At 41.1% G+C, this 27164-nt stretch overlaps 1 protein-coding gene across 2 annotated transcripts; it reads left to right on the top strand.

Moving 5' to 3' along the window:
- Positions 1–26622, top strand: MCOLN3 (mucolipin TRP cation channel 3). 2 transcript variants are annotated; one of them, XM_044238602.1, is made up of 14 exons: positions 1–88; positions 983–1110; positions 3376–3605; positions 7245–7412; positions 11690–11843; positions 13394–13478; positions 13559–13655; positions 17295–17394; positions 20368–20480; positions 20562–20711; positions 22439–22540; positions 22633–22755; positions 23581–23787; positions 25455–26622. In XM_044238602.1, the coding sequence occupies exons 3-14, from the start codon at positions 3378–3380 to the stop codon at positions 25587–25589; spliced, it is 1662 nt and encodes a 553-aa protein (XP_044094537.1). In that variant the 5' UTR covers positions 1–88; positions 983–1110; positions 3376–3377; the 3' UTR covers positions 25590–26622. The 2 variants fall into 2 exon arrangements, with proteins under 2 accessions (XP_044094537.1, XP_044094536.1); XM_044238601.1 differs by lacking the exon at positions 1–88 and adding an exon at positions 232–298.
- Positions 26623–27164: the final 542 nt, after the last annotated feature.

Raw genomic sequence — 27164 nt, 5'->3', positions numbered from 1 at the left:
AGCTGCCGCGCCCCCTGCCGCTGAGAAGACCCGGCGTCCCTCACCCCCACCCCCTGGCAGCCCCGCGGCCGCTGCCCGGGAGCCTCGGGTGAGTCGAGTCCGGCGCTTCCCGGAGCATCAGGTGTCTTGGGAGCGGCGTCCGCGGCGTGCAGGGAGGGACGGCGATGTGTCGAGCCGTCGGAGACACAAAGCGGGAGGGTCAGGCCCCCGGACGTCGGCGCCATGGAAGGGACACAGGTGGGACCAGGGTGCGAGCTGCTGCGTTTCCTCACGGCGTCCGCTCCGCCGCCCGCGCAAGGTCAGTGGCGGCTCGTGGCGGCCGGGGTACGGGCCGGGGCCCCCGGGGTGGGTCGGCGCTGCCGCCGGGGTCAGCCCGCACCTCTGCCGCGCAACCCCGCCCGGCCAGTCGCCCATCGGGAAGCCTGGGACAGGGACCTCGGGAGCAGGAGGCCACCTGCGGCAGAGCCGCCCCGGAAGACCTGGGCGAGGGGCGAGGCAGGGGGCGGCCGGGGACTCAGAGATGCTCCTGAAGTCGCGCAGCCAGCCTCTCTGGACTCCAGGGGCCTTTATTAGAGGCGTGGCGGAGGGGGCGAATGGAAATGGGAGGGGAGGCTCCAGCCGGCCCGGGCCCTCGAAGTCGCAGGCGGCGCGGAGGCGGGGGAGGAGGCGCGCTGCGGCCGGCGGCGCTCTCGGGAGAGCTGCACCTGCTCCCGGCACCCGCCCCAGCGCTCGGGGATGTCGGTCCCGAAGCCGAAGCCGAAGCCGAAGCCGTAGAAACGAGGAGGGAGGGAGGGGAAGGAAAGACGGAAAGGAGTCCGGTGTCTGGTGAAGTGAGAAAGCGCTTCTGAAGAAATTAGGTTGTGTTACTTTATCAACCATGAGGTTTTTCTATTTACACATATTACCCGGTTTTCCCTAACTTTCTGCTGCTCGGGCCAATTAAGCCTCTCGTCACCGTCAATAAATAACCTGTGTGTGTCAGTTTGTAGATCCTAAGAGCGCGCCTAACACCGTGGAGAGACTCTCCAGACCCGCACCTCCGCCTACGGCGCGTGGCACCGGGCTCCCGCCGCGTGTGAAGGGTGGCTGGCACTCCTTCAGCCGCTGGAGGTCTGGACACTGTGCAGTTTTTTTTTGTTTTTTGTTTTTTGTTTTTTAACGTGCAGCCCCGGGACGCCTGGGTGGCTCAGTCGGTTAAGCGCCTGCCTTCCTCTCAGATCAGGATCCCCCATCTAGCTCCCTGCTCAGCCGGGGGCCTGCTTCTTCCTCCTCTGGCTGCCATTCCCCCCTGCTTGTGCTTTCTCTCTCTCTCTCTCTCTCTCTCTCTCTGACAAATAAATAAATAAAATCTCTTAATTAAAATAAAATAAAGTGCACTCCAGAAGGGCTTTTGTGACGGTAAAGCTAACACAGCAAGTATAGTGGTCAGTCCTTGTGAATGAAATGCTTGCTTCCGAGACAACTTGATGCCATGTGCTGAATAAATTAGTTGTGGCTGGCTCATTCTCTCTTTGTTCCTGTGCGTTACTGTTACAGGGCGTGTTGTCTTGTTTGGGTAAAGTTTACTTTTCCCTGTATCGAAATAGAAAGGGCTTGATGTGTCTTCAAATCTGTAATTCACCAACATGCTTTATTGTTACCAGCTTCATTGCTATTGTTGGTATTCATGGGCCAGTTTTGATTAACATAAAATCACCTTCATTTTACATCCCATAGATAAGGACTCTTTAAATGCTGGTTTTTTGAAGAAGGAAATAAAATGTTCTTAAGTGAAAATCCTAAGGGATTAATAACTTTTTTCTTTCCCTTATGTCTTCACCTAAGAGTTTCTGTACTCATACTTTGACAGGCATTTTAAGACATTAGAACCATACCTGAATGAGTTCTATCATAATTATTTCATTTTGAAGATTCTGCATATGCTATTTTTATGTTGTAAATATGTTTCATGCTTTACTGACTCAGCACTATCCTTGTTAATCTTTTCAATATTGTAAAAACTTTCCCTGTAGCTAGTTTTATAGCCAGTATCAATTACTTGGAGATGCTGGGCTTGCTAAAAATGTTTGAATTGGAACTAAATATGGGATTCTATGGGTGGAAAAGCAGGGTGATACCTAAACAGTGACTTGTTATATGTTTTATAATAGGCTGATTCTCCTCTATCCCCATCTTGACTTCTGAGTAGAAGTCACCATAAATAAATATCACTACAGAACCAGCCTTTCTAGTCTACCTGGATGCACCCCACTCTCCCAGGTGATTTGGGGTATTTTATTTTGAACAGGTTTCCATAATATTAATTAATCTGAGTGAAAATCCAAGTTAATCCCCACTTCTGGAGTGACATCTTTGTCATTTTGGAAAAGTTGCTACAAAGATAATAAAAATAACCCAATCCTTTCCAAAGAGACAAAAGAAATAATAGATATGATATACTCTGAAAAGCAAAATGTACTACATAAATGTAAGGGCTCCAGTAAAAATCAAATACAAGAGATGTAGCTCATTGGGATTTGGGCTTATATTGAGCTTCTGCGTTCCCCTTTGTTGAACAGTAAGTTTCCTGAGCCTCCACAGACCGTTAAGAATCCTGTTGCCTGTTTAGGAAACTCTCCTGGCTACTGGGGCTGTAGGGAGAGTGAGGCTGCTTGCTCAGTGTTGGACCCTATGCCAGGGCTTTCTTTGCATTTTTAAGTGATCAGAACTATAGGAGGATAGGTATTGTTATTACCATTTTGCAGAAGAAAAGACAGGCTCAGAGAGGCTGAGTGACTTGCCTAGGGCTACAGTGTCAAGTTCAAGTTGTAGAACCAGGATTAGACACCGAACACGGCCTTAGTTCTCTTTACACTACACTTCACTACCTTTAAGTCAGTGGTTTTAAACTTATTTTGATAAGCTGATGAAACTTTAAGTATCACTGCAGGAAAAATGGTCATATTTTCATGTATATAAGATTTTGCATATAATTCCAAGGTCCATCTACCCTCTAAAATCCTTGCATAAGCTTTCAGGTCACCCTGCTCTAATTGTATCTGTTATCGAATGAGGCAGAGAGTGTATACATTACTGCATATATGTACATATAACCCTTTACTAATAGAAGCAGCCCAAGAATTCAGTAACTTTTAATTGGGTGAAAATGTCCTTAGTAACTAAAACAAAAAGAAACATAATATGTCACATTCTACTTGATTCAAAAAGAAACATGGCATGTCACATTCTACACCTGAAGTGCAGTTTAGAACAATGGTGCTTATTTGAAACCAGATCTTTTGTTTGGGCTTCCTCAACTCTCGGACTATCACAAAGAATATAGATTTGTGCCTTTAGTTACAGGATGGAAACAGTCTTTTTTTCCCCTTTCCCCAGAGATGGCAAGTCCTGTGGTTGTTATAAGTAGCTGCAGCTCTCATGAAGAGGAAAATCGTGGCACTTTTAACCAGCACACATCACCCTCTGAGGAGCTTCTGTTAGAAGACCAGATGAGGCGAAAACTCAAATTTTTTTTCATGAATCCTTGTGAGAAGTTCTGGGCTCGAGGCAGAAAACCATGGAAGCTTGCCATACAAATTCTAAAAATTGCAGTGGTGACTATACAGGTAAGCATCTCAAATCATACATTTAAAGAGCCCTCTTTTAGTAACAGAGGAGTAAGGACAGTGGTTTTTTTCTATCTTTGAACTGTATGTATAAGGGAGAACAATAAATAAGGAAACACACAATCTTAAACCTTTCTCTTTAATATTTGTGAATGAAGCCTTTAGGTCTTTTTTTTCCCTTACTTTTTTCCCCTCTTCTCATCTCTTATTAAATTACAATTTTAGTCACATAATAGAATCAGTTTTTAGGAAAAGAAAATTTTAATATTTGGTCTGTAATAGAGAAGCTGAAGGTTTCTAAATCAGCTGTGAAAACTAGCTGTTACCCAACCAGAGGATTCTTTTCCTTCCTAGATTCCTGGGAATTTCTCTCTCTTCAGAAACTTCAAAGGTTCTCTGTTAAGGCAAGTGCTTGGATTCTCACAACGCTACAGGGGAAAAAAGTGGAGTTAACTAAAAAAGAGTGGCATAGGTAGTGAAATATGCAATTTCATTTTTTTTAAAGATTTTATTTATTTGACAGACAGAGATTACAAGTAGGCAGAGAGGCAGGCAGAGAGAGAGAGAGAGAGAGAGAGAGAGATTGAAGGTAGCAGGCTCCCTGCCGAGCAGAGAGCCTGATGCAGGACTCGATCCCAGGACCCTGAGATCATGACCTGAGCCAAAGGCAGCGGCCTAACCCACTGAGCCACCCAGGCGCTCCTGCGATTTCATTTTAAGAGAATTTGAATCTCATTTCCTTGACTTCTGTGGACATTTTTTGGGGAAACCGTATTTTGTAATTCTTTATATATACTGATTATGATTTGTTCTTGTGAAGATATATTTTCCTACTGGTGAGAGTAATTATCCCCATTTCAAAGATATTGAGGTTAGTAATGTAAAAAGAAATCTGTCATAGTCAGGAAACTATAAGAGTGGAGCTGAAAATTAACTCAGATTTTACTCTAAGACCCGTGTTCTTAATTACTCCCACATTTTTTAGGGATCTCATCTAACTATCCATTGTTTCCTAGGGTGGTCAAGAGGAAAAGTGACCAATGGTTTAAGATGTTAAGCCTTTTAGTAATAAGCATATAAAAGGCATTTAGGTACATTCCTAAAAGGAACTGAGGGGTTTTTTGTTTTGTTTTGTTTTTTAAGATTTGATTTTTAAGTAATCTCTACACCCAATGTGGGACTTGAACTCAAAACTCTGAGATCGAGAGAGTCGTATGCTCTTTGGCTGAGTCAGCCAGGCACCCCATCTGAAGATTTTTCTTTTATTTTCTTCTTCTTTTTTTAGATTCATTTTTTAATTCGAGAGAGTGTGTGATAGAGTGTTAATAGAGAGTGTGTGTGTGAGTGAAGGAAGAGTAGGAGAGAGAGAGAGAGAATCTCAAGCAGACTCACTGCCAAGCATGAAGCCTGACAGAGGGCTCAGTCCCACAACCCTGAGATCATGACTTGAGATGAGACCAAGAGTTTGTTGCTCAACCACATGAGCCACCCAGTTTTCCCCAAGGGTTTTTCTTAATTGTGATGTTTCCTTCATCTGTATTAGAGCAACCAAGCAAATATGACATAAAGACATTGTACCTGAGCAAAACAGGGTGACTGGGTGACAGCCTCCCTCTTTTCAGGAGAAAGAAGGTGTACTTTCTGTTCATTTGGAGATTTTATGTCTGCAGCTCAAATGAAAGATGTCTCCGATGATAGGCACCCTGCTAAATGTCCCCTTTCCCCAAGGCCTGGTGCAGTTTCTGAGTTACAGGGAGTTTCTCTCTGCCATGGGTACACCCTTGAGGGCAGGGACCATTGTTTCTGCATTGTATCCTTGGGACCCAGCTCAGTGCCGTCAAGTGGAGGGGGGGTACTCATTGGTAATTGGTCCTTAGGAATTCTCTGGAGGCTTTTCAGTCATCAGCTTCATCAGATGTAAATATCAAGCTGTTTTCTTCTTGTGATTTAAAGAGGACACTTGGCTTATAGAGGCTCTTCAGAAACAGAAGTCCAGTTAGCTGGTAGTTGCTGGTATGTGTAGGGTGCAGGGCGTACATCACAAGGAGAGGTGAGAAAAGAAAAGATTTGCATGCTCAGGTTTTTCCCCAGTCAGTCTCTGCACTACTTTATGTAGCTTGATAGGGTGGCTAGAGCTTGCATGTAGTCTGTTAGACTTGGGTTCAGATTTTGACTACACACTTGGTAGTGATGTGACTTGAAAAAATTATTTAACTTCTCTGGGCCTTTTTGTACCCATCTTTAAAATGGGTATTCAAGGAGCTGTACTGTGGGATTGGTATGGAGGAAATACCTGGTATGGCACATAGGTGCTAAGTGTCATTTCCCTTTTCCATATAAAATACACCCTGTTTCACTCTGAGATCCAAATTGGAATGTATGTTCTAAACTTAACAGTGTGTGTGTGTGTGTGTGTGTGTGTGTGTGTGTAAGACAGAGAGAGAGGGAGCAAGTGAAAGAGAGAGAGAGGGAACAAAAGGAGCAAACAGCAAGAGATTGAGATGGTTTTAGAGGGAAGAGGAGGTGAAAGAGATGCCTGGACTAAAGTCTCAGGCATGACTGAAAGAGCTTGTGTTAATAAGACAGCAGTGCAGTTAAACAACTTTTTGTGCATGAATAACTGAGTTTCATGTAAAACTCTGCGGTCAGTCCTGCCTGAATAGTAAGGCTATATTATGTTAATATTCTTTAATTTAGAAATCTGTTGAAAGGATGTTTTTATTTTTGGTCTTATTGTCACAGTTTTGGCAAACTGACAACTATAGTGTTTGATTGGAGGCTTAGATTTATTTAAGGCACTACTTTTTTTTTTTCCTAAAGATTTTATTTATTTGACAGACAGAGATCACAAGTAGGCAGAGAGGCAGGCGGAGGGGTGGAGGGGGTGGAGGGTGGGAAGCAGGTTCCCTGCTGAGCAGAGAGCCCAATGCAAAGCTCCATCCCAGGACCCTGGGATCATGACTGGAGCCAAAGGCAGAGGTTTTAACCTACTGAGCCTCCCAGGCACTCCAAGGCACTTCTTAGGTTGCATTGTACACCTGCTTCAAAACCCTGGTTTCCTGCACAACTCATTTAAAAATCTTGTACTTGCCTCTTAAGCCCCTGCACCATCTGCCTCCAGTTTTTCAGCTGACTTTTTATTTTTGATGCTGTTCTTTCAGTTGGACTGTGTTGGGATCCTCAGCCTCCCACCCCCAAGTGCTAAGTTCAACTCTACCTTCTTAGCCTTTTAGCTGCGCTCCTCAAATATCCCCACCCAAGTTATGCACATACTTTAGGGGTTTTCTATCATTATTTCTTTCTTAAGGAAACCTTCCCATTTCTTTAGTCAGGGAGACCTTGCTTCTCTGAACTCCTAATGGAGGACTTCCCTGAAAGTGGTGTTGGGTGGGCAATGATATAAGTAAGATCATACTTGAAAATGTGCAAAGCCACTTTCTTTCATTTTAAAACTGAAAGCCCACTTTATCTTTAAGGCCAAATTAATTCACAGATACAAAATTTTAATTTCTATTGAATTTTGTCAAGATCTTAATTTAGGATTAATTAATATTCAGACTTGAATTGCTAAATTGATTGTTAAACGGAGACCTTTTATTTCATTGCTTTTCCAACCCCTTTTCCTTTTCTTCTTTTAAGCTGGTCTTTTTTGGGCTAAGTAACCAGATGGTTGTAGCTTTCAAGGAAGAGAACACTATAGCATTCAAACACCTCTTCTTAAAAGGATATATGGACCGAATGGATGACACGTACGCAGTGTATACACAAAGAGACGTATACCATCAGATCATCTTTGCAGTGAACCAGGTAAATCAAGTATGTGTGTTCTTACATGGGAGAAAGAACAGACTGGAAAACTACTAGCAGTGTACATGACAGAAACCAACGTTCCACTGCAGAAGGGTGAACATTTCTGTGATGATATGTACAAAACCGTTTTAAAATAAAAAAAAAACCAAAATGCCATCAAAATTCCATGAAGCTAGAAATTGAGAAAAGCTTTTGTTTAATAACAGAGAGACAGAAACTTTAAAGACTTAATTAAAAGAATCAGAGTTAGGGGTTGGCACGAGTTCCTCAAAGATTTAAAATTAACCATGGACCTGGTTGTAAGTAGTCATTAAGTCTTCAGAGTTTATAGGCTCAGGGGCCCTTAACAAATAATGAGATTAACTCTGGAGAGCATATATAGCCACTGAAACCTGAACATTCACTTAAAAAATAAGTAAGGTCTTTATGTCAGACATGACAATGATTTTATTGTAACATTGATTAACTGTCCAAAAAAAGTAAAAATTCTTATAGTGCAATTATGGTTCTTCATTATCTAGAGATAATCTATGCACAGTGAGGTAGTAAATTGCTAAGATGACATATGTATTTATGGCACCAAGGCTTTCTGTTAACACATGGATTGTGAAATTGACCAGAAATGTACAGTGAAGGAAGTAAGCTATGTAAGTTAGTAAACAGAATCATGGGTCTGTGTGAAGGAGTCCAGTGTCAAGGTAGAGCTACAGAGGCAAGTGAGGACAGATGCCCAGCCTGATTAAAGCCCGCAGAGGCCACAGCCACTTGGGGGCCCCATTGGTCTGTTCCATAGGTCACCTGCCTTCTGGCCCTAGTCCCACATACCTCATTCCTGTCCCAGAGTCCTCTGACTCAAGCTCCAGGGCTGCCCTTTAGTTGGACATAGTCCTACCACTTGCTCCTGACCATCCAGCTCTTACACAGACCTCCACATCTTATTAAGACAGTAAGGAAGTTTGGCTGGAGCATTTCTCATAATGTTAGCAGGTTACCTGCATCCCTGAGCCTTGGATCTTCTGTTTCAAGATCCTACTAAGTTCAAGACACACAAGTTTCTGTTCGTCAGGAGGCTCAGATCTTTAGGGAAGTCCTGTGAGGATTGCTTCACAAATAGTAGGCACTCAGAAGGGCTACAGGACCCCATACTTGTATGACTCTACCTCATGATCGCTGCCTGTCTTTCCAGCTTTACCTCCCTTCACACACCATTGCAGGCACACTGGTCTACTTTGGGACCTTACCACACTCAAGATCTTTTCATTTAATGGACAGTTTACCTCTTACACCCTCCTACCTCTAATATAAAACTACCAGTTTGGCTCAGAATAGCTTTAGCAAGGCTTAATACACTTATTTCCTTCAATAGAGAAGAAAAACCTCAAAGCCAGATATCTCCACTGCTATACTATTTGCCCCCTACATGTAGGACCTAATACTACTTAACAACTTATACAGCTTCCTTTAATACCATAGTTTTCTAGCCCTTTTCCCCAGACCCAGTGCTAACAGAGAGCTTAGTGCTGTAATGACATATCCTATTCCAGCAGTTTAGCATCTCACTGTGACCAGATTAGCTCTAGTAATGAAGACCAACAATTGCATTTTAATTTTTTACCTTATCTTAATTTTGACAAATATTTGAGTACCTACTTTATGCCTACCACTGCTTTAAGTGCTGGGGTTAGAGCAGTGGCCTTGATAAGTTCCTTGCCCTGTGGAATTTACATTCTAATGGAGGAGATGGATTTTAATAAGTTTAACCCAAATCATTTGGTTTCAGATAGTGATGATTTCTGTGAGGTAAAGTTAAGTAGCCTGAGAGCATTAAAAGTTGCCTCAGCGTGGTCCAAAAAGGCCTCTCTGAGGACTTGAAGTCTAGGGAAGAATATTTCAGGCTGAGAGAGTGACAACAACAAAGACTCTTGAAGCCAGAAAACATTCAGTATGTTTGAGGAAGTATGAAGGGGTTGAGTATGGCTGGGTTAGGTCTGGTCTCTCAGGGCTTTATAGACCCTGGAAAGAAGCTTTGAAATTTATTCTGAGAGACACTGCAAGCCATGGGAGGGCTTTCAGTAGGTGAGAGACTGTAAAATAATGTAATTATATTACATTAATAGCTAATATACATTAGCAAAGGCTAATATTTATTCCTTCAAATCGTTAATATCTGTTGTGTATCAGATACTGTTTTTTTTTTTTTCTTTTTAAGATTTATTTATTTATTTGAGAGAGAGGGAGAGATAAAGTGTGAGCAAGGGGAAGGGCAGAGGGAGAGGGAGACAAACAGACTCTTTACCAAACAGGGAACCTAAAGCAGGGCTTAGTTCCAGGACCCCTAGATCATGACCTGAGCCGAAATTAAGAGTTAGATCCTCAACCAACTGAATCACAGTGGTGCCCCTCAAATACTGCTTTTGGTGCCTGGATACTACAGTGAACAAATGGACAAAGTTGAGGTAGTCATATTTTAAAAGGAAGAAACAAGCATTAAGTAAATAAGAATACCATTTGTCACTTGGTTATAAGTATACATAAGTATACAAATGTACACAAAAATAAAAATAAAAGAAGAAGAAGCATCAGGCAGAGTGAATGACTGGAATGAATGGAGGTGGTCAGGAGAGGCCTCTCTGATAAATGACAGGTGACAGGGCAGACCGGAGTGTGGGGAGGCAGCCGTCTCAGGGAGGAGCCTGAGAGGGAGAAGGGAGGGAATGAGCAGAGCATAGAATGGCTCGTGTTTTGGGTATTACTATCCTAAGGCATTACATGCAATAATTCACTTACTCCTGTAACAGTCCTGTGAGTTCCATATGGAGACTGGACTGTGGGATGTAATTTGAAAGTAATGTATGACTTTCTGATGGACCAGAAGTAGAGTGTGAGAGAAGGAGGCTAAAGGGTCATCTCTAAGTTTTGGCCCACGAGGCTGTGTGGCTTATGGAGTCGCTGACTGAGAAGGGCATTTTCGTGAAAGGAGCTGGTTTTTCTGTTTGCACGTATGTGTTTGAGATACCTCTTAGACACCAGGGAGAGGTGTCAGGCAGGCAGATTGCTCCCCACGTGTGGAATTCAGTGGAAAGGTCAGGAGCTATAAATTACAAGGCATCGCCGTACAGATCATGTTTCAACATGGGGACTGGTTGAGATCACTTATGGAGGGAATGCAGCTGAAGAAGTCGAGGGCTGAATCCAGGGTTACTCGGAGATGTAGAGGTTGGTAAGAGCAGGATTCAGCAAAGGAGACTGAGGTGAGGAGCCCATGTCTCAGAAGTCAAGTAAAGGACATATCCTGTGCAAGGGAAAGCACTCGGCTGCATCAGACACCACGGGCAGGCTGAGTTAAATGAGAGGGGAGAACCGTACATCAGATCTGGTAAAATGATGCTCTTGGAGGCCTGGACAAGGCACAGCTCAGCATCTGTGCCATAGGCTCAGATTATAAAAGATTTATTTAATTTAATTTAGCATGTTTCACATGCACTGTTTGGTAGAATTATCTATCTCTGTGTCCATCGCACTAAATCATTAATTCCAAGAGATGGATGCCATAGCACTATCTTTGTATCGCTAATTGTGCCGAACAGCATTGTTCATGGTAAGTCTGAAGCACTTTATTTTCTTCTACAGAGGTCCACGCAGGGTTTAAGTTGATGATTATCCCAATAGTTCCATAAGATCCTCATTTGTAAAATTATGTTATTTTATTTATAGGACTCCCTAGGATGAGGGAATATTGCTGTGAAAGTGACTAAACTGTATTCTTGCAATGATAAAGATGAAACTTTTTTTTTTTTAAGTTTTGCAAGTTAGCTTGGAACAGTTGTATCCCCCTTCTATACTACAGGGGCAAAGAAGAACTCTGACCTTATAGGAAATGGTTGAGACATAAAGTTTGTATTCACACTGAATGCAAAAATCAATTCCTGAATATAGATCTTTAAAGAAGGAAAGATGGCAGAGTTGATACGGTGTAAGTCTTTCATTTTGTAGACAAGGAACTGGAAGCTCAGAAAATTTGTGACGTGTTCACACTCACAGAAATGAGACTGCAGCCCAGAACTCTAATTTGGGAGTGCTTTCTGCTGGCTGCTGTCCTGGCGCCCAGGAGCAGGTCCTGTGCTCTGCATATATCAGTGTGAACATGAATGTGAATATCTCTGCCCAGAGAGCAGGTTGGAACCTCCCATTTCACAGGCAGGGTGGGCAGGGAACCATGGCTTCATTTCTGTCTGGCTGGTGTTCCCATTTTCTGTTTCTCTTTTCGGGTGAAGTACTTGCAGCTCCGCAATACCTCGGTTGGGAATCACGCTTACGAGAAGAAGGGTACAGAGCAGTCTGCCATGGCAATCTGTCAGCGCTTCTACAGGCAAGGAAACATCTGTCCTGGAAATGATACCTTTGACATTGATCCAGAAATTGAAACTGGTGAGGTTCTTCAAAAAACTAGAGCTTCCTTTTTTTTTTTTTTTTTTTTTAAAGATTTTATTTATTTATTTCACAGACAGAGATCACAAGTAGGCAGAGAGGCAGGCAGAGAAAGACAGGGAAGCAGGCTCCTCGCTGAGCAGAGAGCCCAATGCGGGGCTTGATCCCAGGACCCTGGGGCTTTAACCCACTGAGCCACCCAGGTGCCCCTAGAGCTTCCTTTTTTTAAAAACTCCTTGATTTATCCTTAAAATCAGTAATTTAATCTCTAAAAACACCATTTGATCTGTGCTCTTAGGTCATAGTAAGAAACTATGTAGGAATTATTATGTGTCAGGTACTGTCCCAAGCCCTTCACTGTAACTCATGATTTTTCAAAAATAGCAAGAACAAACCAATAAGGGAAGAAATATTGCTATCTTCACTTTATAGAAGACTAAAGTATGGCTCAGAGAGTTAAGTGATATGGTCCAGATGGAGCTAGTAAGAATCAGTGCTGAACTTTGACCGAGGCTCTCTGTGCTCTGAGCCCTATGACATTGTTAGCTTCTATATGCCAGTTCCTCTTGTGCTGGAAAAGCCAGTTACATAAACTTACATTATCCTTACAAAATGTTGTACTTGCAAATTCATCATGTATATAAAACTCCCTCCCCTCAACTGCATTTCTCTACTTAGTATCTTTAATGGTGGATTCAGGGAAGAACCAGAACCAGGAGTTCTGGAGAACAGAATGCCTTCTTCTTCTTCTTCTTCTTCTTCTTATTATTATTATTATTATATTTTTATTTTTATTTATTTTTTTAAGTAGTCTTCATGCCCAGAGTGGAGCCCAGTGCAGGGCTTGAACTCACAATGCTGAGATCAAGATCTGAGATGAAATCAAGAGTCAGTCACTGAACCAACTAAACCACCCAGGTGCCCTTGAGTGGCTTATTCTTATTAGCAAAGTTCTATTTACAATGTGTACTTAAACCTTAACTTAAATCTTTGAGTTAAAAATTAAGTATCCAGATACTTTTAACAAAAGTCACTGGGACGTTTTTTGGAGAGGGATAGTAAAAGGATTACAATACAGATTAGTGGAATCTTTTAAAATGCTGTCTTCCTTTTTTTTTTTTTTTAATTTTAAAATAAAATACAATTAAAAAAATAGATCCTTTAAATTTAGAAAATTTTATCTTAGGTACTGCAAGCACTTCACACTTATGCTTAGGATACAAAAACGGGAGAAGGGACTCAAAGTTTAGGCTCACAAAGGCAGGAAGGAAGATAGCATTCTATAGAAGACTGATGAGACAGAGTTCAGGTCTCCTACCCTTCACCCGCTCCAGAAATGTAGCCACTTGTGCCTTAAAAACAAATGACTCATTGTAACCAAGTGATATAGATGTTTAGCTTTTAAATCTTAATTCAGAAGAGCAGTAGATCTGAATATGTAGTCTTAAATGTATTATCCTTTCAAGACACAGTTCACTTATTTATTTTAGGCAATAAACACAATGTGTTTTGGGTTTTTTTTTTTTTTTTTTTTTTCCTTTCTATGGCAGAATGTTTCTTTGTAGAGCCAGATGAACCTTTTCACATGGGAGCACTGGAAGAAAATAAACTCAACTTAACTCTGGACTTTCATAGGTGAGGAAGCAGATGGGCGTGTACCTTGTGTGTCTCTGTGTGTATGTTTTCACTGCACTAAAGCCTCCTCTGTTCCCTAGACTCCTAACAGTGGAGCTGCAGTTTAAACTGAAGGCCATTAATTTGCAGACCATTCGTCATCATGAGCTCCCTGACTGTTATGACTTTTCTCTGACTGTAAGTGTGGGCTGGGCTGAATTTGGTCCCAGGCTAAGGGAAAAATGTTTGATTTAGTTACAGGTTTCACCTACCCATATTAAAGCATGATCAGCTAAACAGGATGTTTCCATTTGTCTGTGCCTAGGGGAAGCATTGGCATAGCTGGCTCTGCTTTGTTATGATAACTTGTTTACTTGTTAATTATCTGTCCTTTGTACCTCGGTGTTAGTCCTGTGAGGGCAGAGTCCTTGCCTGGTTCAGTGCAGGGTCTCTAGTGCTCAGACCAGTGCCTGACACAGGGGAGGTGTTCAATACAAAGGCGGCAGAGGCTTGTAGGTCCTCTCTAGTTGGCTCTTACCAGTCTGTGGCTGTCTGCTTATGGTCATTGCCAAGGGTTTGGCTGCTGAGGCTCTTCAGTGTAGATGTGTACAGACTTTGTGTTATTGCTCACAGGGCCTTCCTTAGGCTGCCTCTGGATGCTCTGGTTCCTCCCCGTTCAGCCCACCCTGCCACATCGCTGTTCTCTTTATTCCAGTTACAAATGGAGCTCTGAACGCTCTCTAGAGAGCACAAGATGCCTCCCATGTGAGCTCCTCACCCCATGAGGCTCAAGGTTAGCAATCCAATGCTGCATGGGGGCATAGGTGGAACAGCATTTGATACAACTTGCCTTCACACAGTCCAGATTGCTCTTACTTAATACCAGAGCCCTGTCCATGATATTCAACTAATTGTCTATGAGAAATCAAGTCTTCAGAGGTCGAAGTTCCAAAGATCAGAATAGAGTGTAATTAATAATTATGCATATCATTTAACAGGAAAAGGAACTAATACTATAAGACTATTTTTGTATTAGGCTACAAATTTTGATCCTAATACTAACTGGGAAGTCATGAATTTTCAATATTACTTGATTTTTTAAAAATTGAGTGATTATCCACAGTCTTGTCTCTTTTCTCTTCTCTCCCTTACCACCACCTGCACCACTCTCAAAGTAAGAAATGGCACTTTTCAGAAGTTCTATAATCCTCAGTGCTCAGCTCAACCGACACCATCTTCCCAGACCCTCTCTGCGATGCTCCAGTTAGGAACACAGTCTGTGCTCTGAACTCCAGGGTTTTATTTTTGGTTTTGTTTTTATATTTTGTATGGACTCACCCACCTTCTCTTTGGTTTTAGGATTTTCTAGGCTTTTATCGTCAATTCTGCTAGACTGAAAGCTCCTTGAAGGCAGGAATCAGTTTATTCATCTTTGCATCCCTCAAAGAACATAGTAGGTGATATCAATATGTGCAGAATGAAACATTTATAAAATGTAGACCCTTTCCCGTGACTCGATACAGTGGCGAGAGTAACTTGGACTGTTAGCCGCATGTGGATGCTCTATTTTTCCTGTCATTGCTGATTCGACCCAAGCTATGTCTGTACCTTGTGAATTTAGTGGTGTGTCCCGCAGAACTATAGTGCAAATGATGCCCTATAGGGTGGTTTAATAATAAATGCAATTAGTGCCACCCTATGGTTATAAGTAAACGTGAGCTGGGCCCGGATATGCCTGATTGAAAATGCAGGGGTTTTGGAAAGAGGCAAGCCTAGATTATAATTCCAGCTTACCAGGTAGTATCTTGTAACTTTAGGCAAATTACTTAATTAGTTTCAGTTCCAGTTTTCTCATTTGTAAAAGAGAATTAATGATCACCTACCTAACAAAGTTGTTGTCAAAACATCTGCTCTGTCTATCATACTTCATATGTACAAGATATTTAAAGGCCTTCCTCGGTATCTGGTTTATAGCAGTTATTTGATTTATGTGACAGCTGTTTATGAAAACTGCCTGTGTGTGCCTCTAATTTGGATTTATAATGTAAAAGTAGTGCATTAACATTCATTCATAGTAAGTTAATATATTCTTGCATCATGTACTTTGAAGTTTTTTTTATTAGGTGTACAAACATCTAGGATTCTTGCGTTCTTTTGAGGAACTTTTACTTCGTTATGAAATGGTACTTTTCACCCCAGTAATATTTTTTTCTCTAAAATCTACTTTGTTTGATGTTATTATAACCACTCCAGCTTTCTTCGAATTAGTGTTAGGATGGTATATCTTTTTCCATCCTTTTATATTAACCTGCTTGTATCTCATGTTTAAAGTTGGTTTCTTATTAGGCAGCATAGAGTTAAGTCTTGCTTTTTTACCCAGCTTCATAATATGTACCTTTTAAGTGGGGTGCGTAGACCATTTAAATGACATGTGGTTATTAATATAGTTTTTCTCTTTTTCTGCCTGGATTGAGTATTTTTGGGGTCCTAGCTTAGCTCCTGTGTTGGTTTGTTAGCTATAACTTTTTATTGTATTATCTTAGGGTTTCCAGTACACATATTTAAATTATTACCATCTGCCTTCAAGTGATATTATGCCACTGCCTATAGAGCACAGGAATCCTATAACAATCTATTTCTGTGTCTCCTATCTTGGATTTTATGTTGTTGTTGTCACACAGTTTATTTCCAGATGTTTTACAAACTATACAATGCACAGTTAGTAGTTTTTGTTTAAATAATTATATTTTAAGCAATTGAAATAATAAGAAAAAAAAGTATATTGGCCCATGAGGTAAGCATTTCCAACATGCTTCATTCTTGAGTGTAGCTCCAGGCTTCCATCTGGGATCGTCTTCCTTCCGTCTGAAGGGCTTCCTTTGACATTTTTTATAGCGCAGGTCAGCTAAAAGGTCTTTATATGCGTAAAAAAGTATTCCACCTTCATTTTTAATTCTTTATATAACGACTTTATTTATTCATTCGAGAGAGAGCGCCTGCAGGCAGGGAGAGTGACAGGCAGAGGCAGAGGGACAAGCAGGCTCCCTGCTGAGGAGGCGGGACTCAGGCCCAGGACCCTGGGATCATGACTTGAGCTGAAGGCAGACACTTAACTGATGGAGCCACCCCTAAAGAGTCACCCCTAAAGAGCAGGTTTTGAAAGAATGTTTTTTTCTTTAGAACTTAAGAGAGAAGGCACTAAAAACAAACCAAACAAAACCACAACTGATTTTGTCCTGCTTGGTACCTGGTGTCTGAAATGGTGATCCTTGAAGCAAAACATGGCTGTTAACTCCTTGTCACCCCATCCTTGCTGATACATACGGTACTAGAGCAGCTAAGAAGTCTAGGCCCAGAATAAAAATCAGGGACGCTTCCCCTGAAATGTTGTAAGCCTGAGATCATGAATCTCTGTGTTCGTAAGAAGTACAGCAGCACTAACTGTCCCCAGCCGAGCCCCTGGGCTGAGGAAAAGCACATTTGTACCTGCTCTTGCCCTTATCAAGAGGGCATCCGGAGGTACTCAGAGTGGGAAGGAGAGAGATCTATTTGCTTTAAAAGGTGTCCAGGGCTGGAATACTATCCTAGAAATACAGGGTTTTAGAGACTAAAAGGTCTTGACAGAAGATCTTGTCCAACTTTCTCATTTCACAGACAAGTAAAGGGCACTTCCCAAAGTTGAAAAGAGTTAGCATCAACTCGAGGATGAGAGTCTGGGATGAGAATCTGGGTGGATATCCTGTTACCTTAAAAGATATGCTTCCTAATTAATGCATAGAGACATCTTGGTTTCAAGAACTGTAGGTATGTTTTTGACCCTTTTCCTATTCTTCACAGATAACATTTGACAATAAGGCCCATAGTGGAAGAATTAAGATAAGTTTAGATAATGACATTTCCATCAGAGAATGTAAAGACTGGCATGTATCTGGATCAAGTAAGTGGTGAATTTTACTAGTTTTCAAAAATGGTTATTAAATAAAATAAGTTATTAAATTACTGGGATATGTGGAGCATCAAATGAAAGAATCAGATCATTCCCAAGTTCCTAACTCTCTGCAAATAGATCAGCTCATTGTGGGTGTCTGGTGTTCCAGGCAATGAGTAACTTATTAGTAATTGAAATGACTTTTGCTGACCCCCTATATGTTTTTACCAAAAAAATGCACAGGACCCCCCAGGAAAAAAAGTCACATATGCCCAAACTAATATTTATTGAGTGCTTACTGCATAAGGACTTCCACCTACATTTTAATATTTTAAAAATATCCTTGAGATAGGCAGCACCCCTATTTACACAAATGAAGAAACTAAGGCTTAAAAGTGAATCTTGGGACCTCTGGTCATACAGCCAGGGAGGGTCAGGTGGGATTGGACCCTGAAGCATCCTGCACTAATATTTTTATATTTAGGAATGAGGAAAGGGTACATTTTTGGAAATATGGACATGAATTCAAGTATAGACTAAGTACGATTGGAAATTTGGGGGAAATTGACTGGAAAAAAAATTGATCTGTCATTTTTTAGCCCCTTTAGTATGTTGTGTTGGATTAGGTCAGGGATTCTTGAATTCTGGTGAGCAGAAGAATCACCCCAGGTCCTGCTTAGATGTGGTTTCCCCAGCTCCCTGCAAGGCAGTAGGTAGGTCTGGGGTGGGGACTAGGAATGTGCAGATCACCCTTAATCACGCAATACTTGGAAAATCATTGCCTTAGGGCCTCCTACTAATTGATCCACAAATTTCAGAAGTGATAATGAGATAGTGAGGATAAATGAAATTTCTTCATTCCAGAATTCTTTTCATTATGAGGTAACTTCACATATTTGAGGCTCGTGAATCACAAATTTTATTTCAATACAAAATTATTTATTTGAAACACAAGCCTGTCTTGTCATATGTAAACCCTACAATACTTCTCCACAAACTTTGGAATAGAGAAAATGAGAGCATATGAAAGTATGTTGGCATGGAGGCTTTCTCTCAAATGTTTGTTTCTTAGTTTTTAAATTTTCCTAGAGTAGATGCAGACATTTTGGTAACAATTAGATGCCCCTTGGCCAGTATTAATGGGATGCTTCATTATAGAACTTTCAACTATAGAACTATAGTCTTAAGTGCTTGTCTTTTTATCAGTGGGGAGCAGTCTACCTTGTCAAATAAAGACAGGTTGTGTAGCAGAGCATATGAGGGCTGAGACCTCTGCTCACCTCCCTTCACTCAGCTGCACTCATGCTGGCCATGACTTTGTACTTGCCATTCTCCAGATTCTCTGCGTGGGTGGCTCTGTCTTAGCATTCAGGTCTCGCCTGACACCTGCTGCCCATTACTATGCCATATAAACGAGCCTTCTTCACACCATTCCCCCCACACCAACCTCTCTCGATTCTCAACTTTAGTGCCATCTGAATGAGCTTGTGAAAATGCAGTTTCTGATGCAGTGGGTCTAGGACAGGCCTAGAGAGTGTGCATTTCTAACAATTCCCAAGGGATCCCCAGAACCACTCATACAGAGTGACGGATGCTGGAGACAGACTGCAGAGGTTTGAATCCTGACTCAGCCATGTACTGGCTATGTCACCTTGGGCAAGTTTCTCTGACCTCTTCATGCTGCATTTTCTCACCTGGCAAGTGAGGATAACCACGCACCCCTGGTTGGGGTTGGCCTGAGGATAATATGACTTAATACACATAAAGTGCTTAGGACTGTGTGTGGCACAGCAGCACAAGGTAGCTATTATGCCTATTTTCTCCATACCACTTCCTCCTGTCTGGGAGCCTTCTGTTCATTTACTTGTGTACTTCCCTACATGTGGCACTGCAGTTAGTGGAAATTCCACAAGTTGGGGCCTATCTTGGTCACCACTTGTATCCTCAGCATCTAGAGAAACACCTGAGACACAGTGGGATCTTAATAAGTATTTTACACCCAGATAGTATATTTTAATAGGATGTCAGGAAGGCTAACTGCATTAAGTACAAAAGACCATAGGCTGATAATTAAAGATCTGTTATTGATGGCTATAATAATTTTTAAAAGAAGGACTTTGGAAATTTCTTGAATACTCACATGAAGAACACTTAACCAGGGCCTTTTCACTCCGTTGTCTTTGCAGAAAGAATGTCTAAATTATCTAAATTATTTTTAAAAGCAGCTTAAAGGGTTCAGATAGAGTTTGGAAATGCTTCTGATGGATGCAGAAAGAACTGAGTTGGTGGAAAGGCACATTATATTTTTTGGATAAGCGATTTTACATTATGTATATGCCAATTCTCCCTAAATTAATTTATAAATTTAGCATGATTCCCCCCCCAAAAAATTACCAGTAGGATTTTTGTTAGAATTTAACAATCTGATTCTAAAGAATGTGTGGGAAAATAAACAAGCAAGAGTAGCCAACACAAATTCCAGAAAAGAGTGATAAGGAGGTGTTTGCCTTAGGCATTAAAATACACAAAAACATCAAAAGGGTAAGAGATGGTTCTCAAATACATACAGTAATTTGGCAGCTGATAGAGATGGCATTTCAAATCATTGGGAATAAGATTGGCTCTTTTGATTGGCAAAAATAAAGTTATTAATTTCCAACGGTGGAGAAGATGTGGGGGTATGTAAATCAGTGTGATCTTTTTGGAGGGCAATTCCTTAGGTTTTCTTTTTAGAACCATTTATCTGCCTTACCCCAACAATTCCATCTCTAGATATTCATTTGTCTAAAGAATCACTTGCACCTGTGCTCAGAGAGGACAGATTACAATAGGAGTGTCCTTATAAATCTAATATATCTATCCTGTGGTATGCAATGCAGCAGTTCAAATACATGAGGCTAAGAATGAAAAGAAGAAAGAAAGAAGTAGCACTCACCATACTAATGTCCCATTTCATAAGCAGGGCCCGCTCTTTCCTTCCAGTTCAGAAGAACACTCACTACATGATGATCTTCGATGCCTTGGTTATCCTCATCTGCCTGGCCTCACTAATCCTGTGCCTTCGATCTGTGGTTAGAGGACTTCAGCTTCAGCAGGTAAGGCTGGCTGCTTTCTAGAAATGCTACAGACACTGACTGACAGAGAAATTCATGGTGCTTCCCATCTTTTCCCTAAAGGAATTTGTCAATTTCTTCCTCCTCCATTATAAGAAGGAAGTTTCTGTTTCTGATCGAATGGAATTTGTCAACGGATGGTACATTATGATTATTATTAGTGACATATTGACAATTATTGGATCAATTCTGAAAATGGAAATTCAAGCTAAGGTAATTTTTTTTCCTACTTATGCCATCATTAGTATCAGATTTGTACTCACATTTTTCCAGAATGTGAACATTTGCAGAGTAAATTATTTCTTTCAAATGTTGTATCGAAGAAACTTAAAATCCATAGCAGTAAGGTTCTTAGATCTCATCAGGAAATCTCTTGGGCAGAGCTGTCCAAAGGTGATACACAAACCTCTGCATCAGAATCATGTGGGAACCTCATGATGACCTATCGTCAGATTTTAACACTGCGAGGGCTCCCTCTTTGTTGGTGCACTTTTTCACTAGGCTATCACTTGCCTGGTTTCCACCCTAAATCACAGGCTGGTCTTCTGACTCCCTTTGCTAGATCCTTCCATCTCTAACTGAAGAAAGGGCCACTGCCTGAAGGTGCAGTGCTTGAACATGTGCTCTTTTCTGCCACTGTCTTGGTGATCTCCTCCTGTGCCATGGCTTTGAATAGCAGCTCTCTGCCAGTGATTTCCAAATCGTTACCTCCAGCTTGGAATTCTTGTCTGAACTTTAGTCTCAGATATCCAACTGTTGATTTCACGTTTTCATTAGGATGTCTACTTGGCCTCTCAAATTTAGCATACCTAAAACAAAGCTCCCCAAATCTCCACCTCCACAGTCCAAACCCGCTTCTCCTTTCTGACTTCAGTTAATGCCAACTCTTCTCAGTTGCTGGAGACAAAAGCCACGGATGCATCCTTGACTCTTCTCTTTCACTAATCCCCTCCGCCCTCCATCTAAACCAAGAGGAAATCCTGTCCATCTGTCTTCAGAAACTGTCTCATCACCTCCACCATGACCAGCCTGGTCCCAGCCACCATCAGCTCTTACCTGTATTATTGCAATAGACTCACTCTTCTGATAGTCTGTTCTTTTTTTTTTTTTTTTAAGATTTTATTTATTTGACAGAGAGAGAGAGATCACAAGTAGGTGGGGGGGGGGAGAAGCAGGCTCCCTGCTGAGCAGAGAGCCTGCGGCAGGGTTCCATCCCAGGACTCTGGGATCTTGACGTGAGCCCAAGGCAGAGTCTTAACCACCGAGCCACCCAGGCGCCCCTGACAGTCTATTCTTAACCACAGCAACCCAAATGGGATCATATCACTCCTGTTCAGAGCTCTCAATGCCCCTCACCCCCAGCCTATCAGGTCAAAACGCAAAGTTGTTAAATCACCCACAAGGCCCTAAACTACCTACTTCCTTAGCTCTATGACTCTGTACTCTCCCCCATGGCTCCCTCCCTCTGGCTGACTCGCTGTCTTGCCTGGCACCCTCCTGCTGTGGGACCTTTGCCCCTGCTATTCTCTGTGCCTAGAACACTCCTTTCTTAGTTTTTTCCTTAGCTTGCTCCCACACCGCCTACACAGTCTTTTTGTTCACATACCACCTTTTCAGGGAGACCTTCCTAATCACCCCATTGAAAATGCAACCCAGATAGCCATTCTCTCTCCCCTCCCCTGAATTTTCTCCCCAGCACTACCATCAGCTAATGTACTGAGGGTTTTGTCAATGTATTTCTGTTCTCTCTCCCCTCCACACACTAGAACGCAAGCTTCACAAGGGAAGGAAATTTTGTCTCTTGGTTCATTTCTTGGTTCTAGATGCTAAGAACAAAGAAATTGTTCTTAGCACCTAGAACAGGGCCCGAGTCACATCAACTCCAAAAATATTTTTTGGCCCCAATGAATAATCTACTTTTCTCCCCCCTCACTCTTTAGAGTCTAACAAGTTATGATGTCTGTAGCATACTTCTTGGGACTTCCACCATGCTCGTGTGGCTTGGAGTCATCCGATACCTCGGCTTCTTTCAGAAGTACAATGTAAGGATTCCGGGATCTCCGTGGTGCTGGTATTGCTGTCTTTCCTTGGCTGAGGGGCAAGTGGATTCTAATGGCCTCTCTTCCTTTCCTAGCTCCTCATTCTGACCCTGCAGGCAGCGCTGCCCAATGTCATCAGGTTCTGTTGCTGCGCCGCTATGATTTACTTAGGCTACTGCTTCTGCGGGTGGATTGTGCTGGGGCCATACCATGATAAGGTACCGATAAACAACTTTTTTCCTGTTTCTGTTAATTCCTAAAATAGTGTCTGTGGGTCATTACCCTTTTAAAATAAGCCTCTTCCATTTTGTGATATCAGCCTGAAAATGTTGAAGGTAGGGTATATCTAGCGCCATGTTTATAAAATGGGATGGTGTGACCAGCTGGAGAGAATAATTAATTCACTCAACTACTTCACCTTCTTTTGTGGACTGTATCAGATAATTACATCTTTTTTTTCCCCCTCACCTATGAGGTCAAGATTAGTCCATTGGATTCATCAATATATATTAGAGTAAGCTATTTAGGCAAGACTTTTGGAAGTGTAATTTTATTAAAAAGATAGTATAGAGAGAAAGTTGAAGAAATATTTGAAAATTTTGTTACCAGAGTTATAAACTGGATTATAACGCCATGAACCTAAGTGGAGTGAGTTTTAAAATGAGGAGTATAAGCACGCATGGTTAGGACTTGGGTATCTCTATAGAAGTGTTTCTAGGATCTCTTTCTATGTAGGTAAAGCGGATGGTAAGACTTGACTCCGAAAAGCACCAAGAGTGCCAGCTGCCCCCTTCTGCTTCAGTTCAGGCTATCCCATTAAGGGGAGCATCAAGAAAGAGCCGCTTCTTCCCAGGGAAATAGTAGGCGTTATACAGGCTGTAGAGATCACACAGCAAATGCTTATAGTTTCGTTAAATTAAGTACATTGTTTGCAGAGGTAACGTAGGATATCTGGTCCCATTATTTTTAATATGCTGTCATGAACAAAATCTCCACTGGGAAGGAACGTGGAATAAGGTAAACTTTCTCTTTTCTTTTTCCAGTTCCGTTCTCTGAACATGGTCTCTGAGTGCCTTTTCTCTCTGATAAATGGAGATGATATGTTTGCCACGTTTGCAAAAATGCAACAAAAAAGTTACTTGGTCTGGCTGTTTAGCAGAATTTACCTCTACTCATTCATCAGCCTCTTTATATATATGATTTTAAGTCTTTTCATTGCACTGATCACTGATACATATGAAACAATTAAGGTAGGTTCATCAAGAGTGGTAAGTAGCAACATTTCCAGAACTTGTAGAATGGCAATAAAATATGGAACCTAAGAGAGAGGAGATTGGATAGAATGTCAATTTTTTCAGGGTAGAAAAAAAAAGACTTCAATTTTAGATACTAAGACACAGAAAGGAAGAATTAGAATTTGTAGAATGTTCAAAGTTTTGTCTCCAAGTAAGCTTTTTCACACAAGCTTTCTAAACTTTTATTAGAATTATAAAGATCAGGGGTGCCTGGCTGAAAGTCAGAAAGCATGTGACTCTTGATCTCAGGGTCATGAGTTCAAGCCCATGGTGGATATAGAGAGATTACTTAAAAACAAAGAAACAAACAAACAAAAAAACCACCTTAAAAAATACTTCTAAAATTTAGTAGGTTTTAAGTGAGCAAAACATATGACATTTCAAAATTTTATGGGGAAGTTTTAAAATCCAATTTTCATAAAGAAAAAAATGACCTCTTCGTTTAGAATGTGCTGTGACCGAACCCATACTCTTTGCAAAGCCCTGCCTGGGACCATCCTAGAGGCCAGTCTCCAGAAGAATGAAGAGATTAGTATATCAAGTACTAGCCATGTATGCTTTATACATATCAGAAATATGATGTTATTTATATTGTGATATTATATTATGATGTTATTTATATTGTCACTCACATGGGATATTTTAAAAATAAGTTTGAGCCCTTTGAAATATGGAAAGGCAGGGTAAATATCCATGTACATTTAAATTTCTAACAACTTTTACTATTACGTATACCACTGACATAGGCATTCCACTTGGGGACTTTCTTTTGGGTATGAGAAGGGTAATGAAAGATGATGTCATACAAAGGGTCCCCCGGATAGAGCAAAGGTTAGCAGGAGTCAATGGGCTATGATAATTATACGTACCTTGCTAATGAAGCCAGGGTCATGACTTCATTTTTACTGAATCAGATTTCAAGAACTGAGTGTCCTCAATACTTGCTTGGCAGACGTGTCCAAGCAAGAGCACTGGGAAGAGTCACCAAGAGCACTGGGAAAGAGTATAGTTGTACCTGTCCAAATCCCTCCCCCTGTGCTCTAAAAATTCACTGTCTTTAGCTTTGCATGCAGAGAACTATATGCTATTTAAGGGTGATATCCCAGGTCTCAAAGAGTAGTAATATGAGTTGACAACTCTTGATGACACAAGTCTGAGACTCACAGTTTAGATGCTTACCTCTTTCCATGAGCTCAGAGCACCTGTCAGGTGAGCAAGTGATGGCTGATCTTCTCTGGTCAGGGCATGTTCTAGAGACCTTAGACCCCAAACTGAGGTTAATACAGGGCCCTTAAACAAACCTGTCTGTCTGGAAGAGAGACTCCAAAAGAGTGTATAGGTTGAAATCTCTCTGGAAAGACCACTCAGACTCAACATGCCCATTTTGTGTTGAACCAGGAGCCTATGAGGACACTGCAGAGTTCTAGACTCACTTTTCCTTAGCTAGACTTAAGAATGGCTCTAGAGGCTTTATCTACTTGAAAATTCTTGGAAGTGACTGAACTATTCCTCTAGAAAGGTCCCCCTCCCTTGCCAAATGATCCATTTTGAATTTGGAATATAGCTGTTTTCAAGGGACTTATTGATGAGAGGTTTTTTTTTTTTCTAATTCTTCTGTGTAGCATTACCAACAAGACGGATTTCCAGAGACTGAACTTCGTACATTTATATCAGAATGCAAAGATCTACCCAATTCTGGAAAATACAGATTAGAAGATGACACTCCAGTATCTATATTCTGCTGTTGTAAAAAGTAGCTATCAGGCTAATCTGTGCCCTGGAGGAAATATAATGTGTAGCTGAGTTGGGAAACCGTATGGATATTTTAAGATCAAGTGTCATAGGTTTAAAGACTATTACTTTGAGCAAACTTGTAATTCATCAAGAACTATTTATATTTTTAAAAGAAATACTTAATGTCTTTTGCAGCTTTGTGTTGGGTTTGTGTGTGGTTTTTTTAAACTAACTTTGATGAGAGAAGCTATTGGGTTCTTGTTATTTCTTGTTTATTTTGCCATAGCTTTAAAATGTAGTCTCCATCCCCTCTTTAGCTCTTAACCTCTTAACTTCCAGCTCTTCTGACTGGGTTGATTGTATCATGAGTGGAGAACAATGCCTGGTCGGAGTTCACAGAACTCACTCACCCTGGTCTTGACCACTCTCTTGAGGTTCACCCCTGAGAGAGAGGGGATATGGTTGCTGTATATCAGTAATCATTGTATTTTAAAATCTTGTCTTTAAGGACAGAGTAATAAAGAGACAACTGTCACCAGCACACAGTCTAAAATTTGGTTCTGAAGGACAACTGTTACGTGATGCTGCTTTTAGTTCTGGAAAGGATGAGGTTTTCTTAGTATTCATGTATAAGTTTTTTCTCCTTCAGTGTTAAAGTACATAGTTGAAAGAGTATCCTCTATAAAGTGCACACTTTATCCATCCTGCAAAGATTAATTTACTGCTTGTGTGGGCTTGCACAAACTCTGTGATGTACTGTGCCCTTCACGGGCACGTTAGGTCTCATGGAAGGGAGTGTTTCAGTGTCAGGAACTGCAGTTTCAGGGGGAGAGGTTCTAAAACTCACATTAAATATATTTTGAAAAACATCCTGGAAACGTAAAAATAAGTAGGAGATGTCTGCCTTAAAAAGACACAGAAACAAAGTCTCCACTCCTTGTATACTGCTGATTGAAATTTTGGGGATTTTTCCAGTATGCATCTTTGTTTTGTGTGCTTTTTATTCAGATAGAAATGGATTCAATGATGTACAATAAAGGTTTTCTCAAAGCACGATTTGTTAATTTTTAATTTTGTTTTATGGGTTAAATGCATATTACCTTGAGATAATGAACTCTTTCTATTTAACATAATGACAATCATAATAATGACTCCAGGTATTGAAATGTGAGGTTTTACAATGAGTATAAGCTATTCTTCCAGGACTTATGGCCTTTAAAAAATGGAAAATCTAGGTCTCTGTATCCCCTGGTGTTTCATTTGCACATTGAAATTTGAGATACTTGGAGTTCCCCACTGCAACTATTTCTCCCTCTACGGTGTTTGATAAGGATTTACTTCCTGTTTTTTAAAAAAATAATACCTTTATAAAAATTAAAAACAATACCTATCAATACTGTATGTATCACCAATTACAGGTATTTAGGTCCATGTATCTCTTCTCCACTTGGTGAAACTAAGGAAACTTCTCCAGATCAGGAAAGCCATTCAGGGGCAGTAACTGTTAATTATGTCTCCATCAGTGTGGCAGTGTGGTGAGAATAAAGGCTTTGGAAACTCAAAGTCCTGAATAGAAACCTTGGATCTACTACAAATTG

The sequence above is a fragment of the Neovison vison genome, chromosome 2, assembly GCF_020171115.1.
Source record: "Neovison vison isolate M4711 chromosome 2, ASM_NN_V1, whole genome shotgun sequence".
NCBI classification, from domain to species: Eukaryota; Metazoa; Chordata; class Mammalia; order Carnivora; family Mustelidae; genus Neogale; species Neogale vison.
Note: the sequence above shows the minus strand (reverse complement) of the source record. Positions and strands in the feature narration are given on the sequence as shown.